Source organism: Molossus molossus, unplaced genomic scaffold (genome assembly GCF_014108415.1).
Source record: "Molossus molossus isolate mMolMol1 unplaced genomic scaffold, mMolMol1.p scaffold_m16_p_16, whole genome shotgun sequence".
NCBI classification, from domain to species: Eukaryota; Metazoa; Chordata; class Mammalia; order Chiroptera; family Molossidae; genus Molossus; species Molossus molossus.
Window position 1 is genome coordinate 71,473,836 of NW_023425351.1, and position 9,036 is coordinate 71,482,871.

Here is a 9,036-nt window from a genome sequence, read left to right on the forward strand (position 1 = left end):
CTGCATTCATGCCCCAGACAGTCCGCCGGGCTCCACTCTGGGCTACAGTGACTGTGTGCGGGGGGCGGGGCCCATGTGAGCTTCAGGCTACATCCAGGCTGCCAGGCCCCAGCCCCCCGCCCCCATCTGAGGGCTCACACAGCTCCGAGACTTGCGGAGAGCGGTCCTGGGCTGGCGGCATCACCTCGTCTCTCAGACGCCTTCCCTCCTCTGCCCTGCTCCAAGCCCTGGGAGACTAGCTGCAGGCGGGCCCCTCCGCGGGCTGGCTTTCAGCAGGGTCAGGCCAAGGGGAGGCCAGAGGGGAGGGGGAGGAAGCAGGGGTGTCTCTCCTGCTCCCCACAGACCAGCCCCCTTCCCACCCCCACCCCGTCTGTCAGCTGGCATCCCGCCTGCACCCCGAGCCTCAGGACCCCTCCTCCACCTCCCTCGTCTCTTCAGTGAGAACCGTCCCCTGCCAGGACCCGACACCCAAGTCTGCTGAGACAGGGCTCGCAGCAAGAAAGGACGACCTGGACCCTGACCTCCGGCCCTTGAGTCGGGCGTGAGGTCGATCTGCTCTGCTCCCGGCGTCAGGGCTGCCTGTTGCCCATGACTACCTCATCCTCCCTGATTCAGAGCCAGGCCAGTGGTAGTGAAACCAGGTTCCGGGGGCAGAGGTCAGCGTGGAGGCTGAAGGTCTGATTCTGCCCGGAGCCCTGCTGGTTCATTAACCGGGCACCTGTTCCGGGGATCCGCCCCTCAGGAGTGTCCCTGCCACTCCCAGAACCATCCCCTGGGAGCAGAAGCTCTTCACAGTCTAGGGTCCGCTCTGCCAGGATCAAGAACCGGCCTGAGCCAAGGCGGGCGGGGGCACGGTGCCAGCGAGGGTCTGAAGGTGGACTTGCTTCCCAGGGCCAGCGCTGAGGACTCTGGAATGACAGCTGGGTGCTCACCGACCCCGAGCCGCCCTCTGGACGTTGCCTCTCGGCTGGGCCTGGGACGCTGTGCCTGACTCTGGTCAGCGCCACCTCTGGCCAGTACGCGACCCTGGCTGCGCTGACGCCTCCCTCTCTCCTCTTCTCCACCTCGGCCCGCGGCCTCTCTGGCCCGCAGCTGAGGGCCAGCCGGCCCCGTGGCTGTGCCTCCGGGATCTCAGCATCCTGAATGCTCTCATCAGTAAAAAGGGGGTGTCTTTACCCTATGAGGGTCAAATGAAGTCACTTACAGAAAGTCCATGGCCAGTGCCTACAGGACAGGTCACCTTCACTTAGCCTCTGGGCATAGATTTACTCATCTGTAAAATGGGCCTAGTCATCAACGCACCATCTTTCCTGCAGCCTGGCGACATTCCATTCTTCAGATCTGACCATGCCCCCACGCAGTCCCCCAGTGCCTCACCTTAGCTCACAAGACCCTCCTTTATCGAGACCCTCACAACCAGACAAAACCACAGCCCTCGCTGGCCACATGGCTTATTATAGTTCATCGACTGTGTCGTGCTGTCTCTTAATCCCACGTCATCACCCATCCTGCAGCTCATGCTTATCCTTCCACACCATCTAAATGCCACCTCCTCCAGGGAGCCCTCCATCCTTTCAGGTTCACGTCCCATAAAATCCACAGCAGGAGCTGCCTGTGAGGTCCTGCGGCACCCCAATGGAAGTCAGCCATGCAGTATCACATTCCTCTGTGTGTTTTCTCTCTGCCACCTAGACTGTGACCAGCCCTAGGGACCATGGGCTCTGCTTGCCCCCCAGTCTCTCTCCCTCTCCCCACCCCAGCCACAATCCATCTCAGACAACGAGCTCAGAGACCTGGGTTATCGCACAGGGCACCAGCTCAACTGCCTTGGCCCCTGGGGGAGCAGCACGGACCATGTCAAAGCGGCCGACGTGGGGTCTCCGGGCACAGTCCCCGAGCCTGTGTGGCCCATGTCCTTACGTGATCTCTCATCGGGAAAAGGACCCGCCCCTCCACCTGCTGTGTGCAGAGGCTCGGCCAGCCCTCTCCACAGCCCTGGGAGGGGGGCAGGTGTTTTCCTGGTGCTGGGAGACCCTGAACTGTCTCTGTGCCTCTCAGGGAGGGGCGGTGGGTTAGACCCAGCCCTCTCCAGTCGCCTTCCTGCTTCTGCAGCCCTGGACATGAGAGGACAGGCCACGCCCCTGGGGACAGGCACCTGCTGTGTAGTGCCAGGGGGCTTCTTACAGGCAGAGCCTGGAGGTGGGGGGGGGGACAGGCCCCTGCTGTCACATAGCTGAGGCCTCACCAGCCCGGGCCACGCGGCTCTGCTCAAGGAACCCGGCTCGGAGCCCGCGCCCAGGGAGGCGGCCAGCACTCCACCCCGCCCGCGCCCAGGGGGGCGGCCAGCACACCACCCCGCCCGCGGACTCACTCTCGCACAGGCGGCGCCGCAGCTTGCCCCGGATCTTGTCGATGGCGTCGAAGTCGGACACGTGGAAGACGTGGGCGGACTTGGGCTCCGACGCGATCTCCTCCAGCTCCTCCCTGAGCGCCGCCCCCACGCCCACCGCGAAGACGCGGATGCCGGCCCGGTGGGCGGCGGCCGCAGCCTCCAGCACCAGGTCCTGGCTGCGGCCGTCGGTCAGCAGGATGGCCACCTGCTTGAAGGCGCGGTTCCCCGGGCGGCCGCCGGCCAGCGGGGAGAAGCTGTGGCGGGTGATGTACCGCAGGGCGTCGCCCGTGTTGGTGTGGCCGCCCTGGTAGGCCAGGGACCGCGCGGCCGCCTTCACTGCCTCCCTGGAGTCGAAGTGGCCGAGCTCGAAGGCTGTGGTGGGCTGGTCGCTGTAGTGCACGACCCCCACGCGAGTGTGGTCCGGGCCCACCTCGAAGGTGTCCACCAGGTTGGCCACCCACTGCTGGACCTTCTCAAAGTCCTCCTTGCCCACGCTGGAGGACGTGTCCAGCAGGAAGACCAGATCATACTGGACACTTTTGCAACCTGCAGGGGTGAGAAAGGGGAAGGAGGGTCATCGAGTTGTGGGAAGAGACTGCCCTCGGGGGCTGGAGGTGTGGCGGCTGCGTCACACCACCTGCCTCAAAACCCACCCGGTCCGGCTCCCGCTGGCGGGGCACTGTCCCACTGCCAGAAAGCTCAGACCTCCGCTCCTAACTGTCCCCAAGGTTGCCCAGGGCTCAGCTGACCGTGTATAACCCTAGTGGACACCATGGAACACCACTGTGTCAGCTCCTTGGACCATGTGGTTACCGGTGACTTCAGTATTTTTTAAACCTGCTACAAGAAAAGAAGATGGCCAGTTCAGAAAAGTCCGGAAGGGCAATCACAAGAGGTTTGAAACGCTCATGTTCCCACCTACACACCGATAGCCACTGTTAACCAGGTGAGTGTACTTGATTATTTTCCACTTATTTCCATATAGTTACTGATGGGAGGGGACTGTACCAGACATGCTGGTGGATCAGCCGTCTGCCCTGCGTCCTGCAATGTGCTGGGAACCCATTTCAGGGTGATAAACCCGGTTTCCATGGCTACAGAGAGCCCACCGCCAGGGCGAGCGTAGTTTATTTAGCTTGTGCGCTTTTCTTGGCTATTTAAATGGTTTACTGCCTTCACATATTTTAAATACAAATTTGTAGAATTCTCTGATGCTTTATAAAAATATGCTGACATTTTATAGTAAGTATACAAATACCAATTTTATAGAACCTATCCAATGCTTTTGATTACACAGAACACAGCGTATAGAATTTATTTCTGGCCTTTGCAGCAACGAGAGCAGAGAGTTTGCTCATCCCCATTTTCAATCAGGTAATTCGAGGAGAGAGAGGTGTTTCCGGAACCCCACAGTGCCGCACGAACATACAAGGGCGCCATCAAGAAGCCCAGGCTGGCCCTGGCCAGTTTGGCTCAGCGGTTAGAGCGTTGGCCCACGGACCAAAGAGTCACAGGTTCACTTTCGGTCAAGGGCACGTACCTCGGTTGCAGTTTGATCCCCAGCCCTGGTTGGGGTTGTGAGGGAGGCAACCAGTCAGGGTTCTCTCTCTCTCTCTCTCCCCCTTCCACTCTATCTGAAAATCAATGGAAAAATATCCTCAGGTGAGAATTAAAAAACAAAAACAAAACAAGAAGCCCAGTCTTGACACTTCGAGACCTGGGGCTGGGTCATGCAGCAGCGGACCAGGCCTCTGGGGACACCAGGCCCTAACACTGGCTAGTAAAAACAAAATAAACACACACACACACCCCATTTTGTTACACTATCAGATTGCTCAAAGTCACAAAGACCAACGTAGCCAGTGAGAATGTGAAGAGAATGCGTGTGTCCCCTGAACAGGTGGCTATGGCATTTGTCACTCCCAATCTCAGGGTCTTCAAAGCCTTATAGACCTGTTGATCCACCAGTTCCAAATGCAGCGATCCAAGAAACAATCAGAGGAACGGAAGGGGTGGGGGGACAGATCAGGACGCTCACAGCAACGCTGTCAAGTAAAGCCTGGGGCCACCTGCAGGACCACCTGTGTGGTGCAGCCTGAATAAAAGTCACCTGTGGCCATTCGGTGGGAAGCCAGGCAGCCAGGACGGGGATGGCCACAAAGAATCCTTATCGCCAACATGGATACATTGTTCCAGTGTATCACTGGGTGTGAAGAACTGTGCCTCTGCGTGTGGGACTGTGTGCCATGCCCCTGAGAGAGCTGCAAGAAACATTGTTGCCTCTGGCAAGCAGAACCCCGAGTGAATTACATGATTTTGTATTTCTAATTTTATATCGATCAGCAATGAATGAAGTTCCAAACTCAGAATGGCAACAGAGCGGGATGTGCTCCCCCACGCACACAGGCGCGCACGCGCACAGACACGCCGCCGTCCCAGCCTGGGCGGCGCCCTTCTTGACTATCTCCACATCTACCCTTCGGTCCAGCTTCTGCAGTCCAAGTGCTGGTCTGCCGGTCGGGAGCTGACGTTATCGCTGTGCTCCCAGGACTGATCCCTAACAAGGTGAGAATTTCTGGTGTGTGTGTCCAGATGTGTAGACTCAGAGATACTTCCTGGGGAGGTTTTTTCCTCGACACAAAAGGCCGTCCGTTTGTCTGTGGGACTGCAATGCCCCAGTCTGTTCAGGATGATTGATTGCTGCTGCGGGCCAGGCAGGGCCCAGACGCGGGCTGTGACCCTTGAGCAAATTTGTTTTGATATGCAGAAAGTTTCCTTGTTCAAAAGGCCTCCCCAAGGGGCCCTTGGAGCTCTTCCCATATTTTCTCCTGGAAGCCAGCGAACAGGTTGGATTGTAGCCCCTGAGAGTTAAGTGTGAGGTCTGGGCAAGGGCCCTGACCTGGGCTGGTGCCCCGGCCTCTGGCCTCTGCTACCCAGAGGAACAGGCCGGGCGACCCCATCAGGTCACCCATCTCCCTAGAGCCTGACTTTCTACCCTATGAGGCGGGAACTTGGAAAAGCCAGTCCTAGGACTTTGCATTTCTGAATTGCATACCACACCGGGGACAGTCTCGGCAGACACAAAGCCACCACTCACCCGAAACCCGCACGGTCATCACTGCCCTTCCAGTGAGCCGGGCCTTGAGAGGCTCGGGCAAAGTGAAAAACACGAGGAGACTTTGTAATAACGATGCAGAAACAGGAGCCTTCAGGGTTGGGTTTTTGTTTTTGTCTTCTTGCAGCCTCGGGGAAAACAGCTGGGATCTGACTCAGCACCTGTTCTCCCAGCCTCACCTGGAGGGGGCTCTGCCTCTGTCTACCTGGGTTCCTCGTCTGCAAAATGGGCAGGCAACCTTACGTGGGGCGGGCTTTCGGGGGCCAAAGTTTATATGCCAGCAGCGCTGTCCTCCCCATGATCCAGTGCCAGGTGCCAGGGCTCTGCGGGGCCAAGGCCTGCGCCCCGCCCATGCCTCCCTCCAGGAGGCCCTCGGACAGGTGAGCGGAGCCACCCTGTCAGGTTAGGGCGCCCCCTGCTGCCCCGGCCTCCTCTTCTCCAGTAAACGTTCTACTCCCCCCTGCACTGCAGACTCGCCCTGGCCACCTCCTTGGGCTGGACCCAGGGAGTCCCTTTGCCCTGGAATGGCCCCAAGGCCTCCATAGACACCACGCAACAGGGCCCCCACCTTGCCCGCTGTCCCCACACCCAGCAGCAGCTTGAGACGGACAAGCCCGCGACTCTGCTGTGATGGACCCAGGACGGGTCCCACAGCTGGTTTTTGTCTCCAGCACACGCTCACTCACGCTCACACACGCACACACACTAAGGCGTGGCCTTGCTGGGTAACCGACCGTCACCAGCCCCACAGCAGCCTGCACCTCACACGCACACACGCGCATGCACACACGCACACGCGTGCACTGCCTGTCCTGTCAGCCTGGCACAGACCACGGCGGCTCACCTGCCCTCTGGGCCTGGCAGCCTGGGTCCCCACTCAGCAGCAGCAGCGCCCAGAGAAGGCAGGTCCCCGCGTCCCCTCGCAGGCTGGCCATGGCTCTCCCGGGCCTGGGGACAGGCATTTCTCGGCCAGGAAGACACAGTCAGGTCCTACTGGAACATGTCCTGTGTGAAGAAAGACACACGTTGGAGGAGGCCCTGGAGCTGAGAAGCCGCATGAGGCAACTCTGGGCCCAGGTGGGGCCTCCCCCAGACCCGGCCTCCCAGCGCCTCTCAGCGGAACCCACGCTGCTCAGCCAACAGTGTGACCCCCTCTCTGATGCCATCAGCCCCCAGCCACCTGCTGCCAGGCCTAAGGCTGCCCCTGTGGTGCCAGCGCAGTGCTCAGATCCTATTTTCCACATTTGGACACTCAATAGGCTGATTGTTGGTATGTTCCAAGAGGACATCTTTCCCCTGTCCTTGCCTGTGTTGAGTTCTTCCTTAGGGCAGGGGTGTAGACAACACTTAGGGCAGGTGTGTGGACAACACTTAGGGCAGGTGTGTAGACAACACTTAGGGTGGCACTGAGTTTCCAAAGGATCCTGATGGGAATCGTCAAACGGCCTGGTTTCCGCTGCCTGCAGCAGTGTAGGAGAGGTCCCCACGCCCTTGAACCCCACACCCGGCAGTGTAGGAGAGCTCCCTGCACCCTCACACCCCACACCCCACACCCGGCAGTGTAGGAGAGCTCCCTGCACCCTGCACCCTGCACCCCACACCCGGCAGTGTAGGAGAGCTCCCCGCGCCCTCGAACCCCACACCCGGCAGTGTAGGAGAGCTCCCCACGCCCTCGAACCCCACACCCGGCAGTGTAGGAGAGCTCCCTGCACCCCACACCCGGCAGTGTAGGAGAGCTCCCCGCGCCCTCGAACCCCACACCCGGCAGTGTAGGAGAGCTCCCTGCACCCCACACCCGGCAGTGTAGGAGAGCTCCCTGCACCCCACACCCGGCAGTGTAGGAGAGCTCCCTGCACCCTCACACCCTCACACCCCACACCCGGCAGTGTAGGAGAGCACCCTGCACCCCACACCCGGCAGCATATCCTGTGACCATGCTCACACTCTGCCAAGTCAACAGGACAGACATTGCTTCTGCTCCCTATGCCTTTCTTTGATCCAGGAGGTTTATTAGCTGAGTCTATTTTCCCTTATTCCGTATTTTATGTTCATGCCCCTTTCACAAAGTAGTTATTATTCATTCAAGATCCAGGCATGGGAAAAGAGCTTAGAGAGTTCACTGTGGATTTATTCACTTAACGGATATTTGGCAGTGCCCTCCTGTGCCAGGGGCCGAGGGCCGGCAGATGACTGACCCTGCTGCACCCTGGAGGGCACTCGGGGACCCCTGGGAGCCAGGTGAGACTCCAGCCAGAGGAAGGTAGGACAAGACAAGCCCAAGTGGAGGAAAGCGCAGGGTTTGTGGGAGCACTGGGTGGGGAGTGGGGGTCACATGATCCTTTCAGGGGAAGGTCTGGCTTCCGGGACTAGCACCAAAGCCGAGTTTGGAGGGCTTTCCTTGTTTCATGCCCTTCCTCCACCTTCAAAGCCAGGAAGGGCCCATCAAGCCTTTCTTAGGTTGCAGCTTTCTGATTCTGACTTGTAAGGACCCTTTGATTACACTGAGCCCACCCAGACACTCTAGGTTAATCTTCCTATTTAAAGTCAGATTGGTGGCCATCTGCATCCCACCTGTAACCTTATTCTACCTCGCCACGTAAAATAACACGTACGCAGAGACTGCGGTATGCACACCTTTTTTTGTGAGTGCAATGACAAATATATCACAGGAATTTTACCATTTTAACCATTTTAAGTGTGCGATTTAGTGGCATTGATTACTTTGGGGACTTTTTAATTGCCCCAGACGGAAACTTTATAACCATTAAGCAGTAACAGGAGATATCTTTTCATTTATTTAGGTCTTAATTTCTTTCAATGACGATTTGTAGTTTTCAGTGTTTAAGTCTTGTGCCTCTGTGGTTAAATTTATTCCTGAGTTGTATGTTTATGTTATTCTTTGATGTTATCATGAATACAATTATTGTCTTAATTTCCCTTTTTTGATAATTTGCTGCTAGTATTCAGAAATGCAGTGGATTTTTGAGTGTTGATTTTGTATCCTGAAACTTTGCTAGTTTTATTTATTACTTATAACAGCTTTTTGTGGATGTTTTAGGGTTTTCTGCATGGAGGATCTTGTCATCTGCAAATAGAGATGATTTTACTTCTTCCTTTCCAAGTTGGATGCCTTTACTTTTTTCTTGCCTAATTGCTCTGGCTACAATCTCTTAGTCATGGTGTGAAAATTCTTTTTATACATTATTATACTTGGTTTGCTAATATTTTTTGAGGCTTTTTGCATCTATGTTCGTGAGGGATTTTTTAGTGGGATTTTTTAGTCTGTTATTTTCTTTTTCTTGGAACATCCTTGTTTGGTTTGGGGATTAGAGTAACGCTGGCTTCATGGACTGTGTTCAGAAATGTTCCCCATGCTTCTATATTCTGGACAAGGTTGTAAAGAACAGAATGACCTTCAACCCGGGAGCAAATGGAGAGGTCGTAGTAGATGCCACTGAATGGGGCGGGCCTGGGATCCTCATGCTCCAAAGGGGTATCCATGAGCATCTCCGCTCCCTAAAAGGAGGAC

At 56.9% G+C, this 9,036-nt stretch overlaps 1 protein-coding gene across 1 annotated transcript in view; it reads right to left on the bottom strand.

Moving 5' to 3' along the window:
* COL22A1 (collagen type XXII alpha 1 chain) overlaps nucleotides 1–6,469 on the bottom strand; it is a 162,382-nt gene extending 155,913 nt beyond the window's left edge. The window contains exons 1-2 of the mRNA XM_036264164.1: nucleotides 6,352–6,469; nucleotides 2,372–2,938 (exon numbers count right to left, since the gene is read on the bottom strand). Of these exons, the coding sequence (XP_036120057.1) occupies nucleotides 2,372–2,938; nucleotides 6,352–6,469 (685 nt within the window). The remainder of the gene's footprint in view (nucleotides 1–2,371; nucleotides 2,939–6,351) is intronic.
* Nucleotides 6,470–9,036: the final 2,567 nt, after the last annotated feature.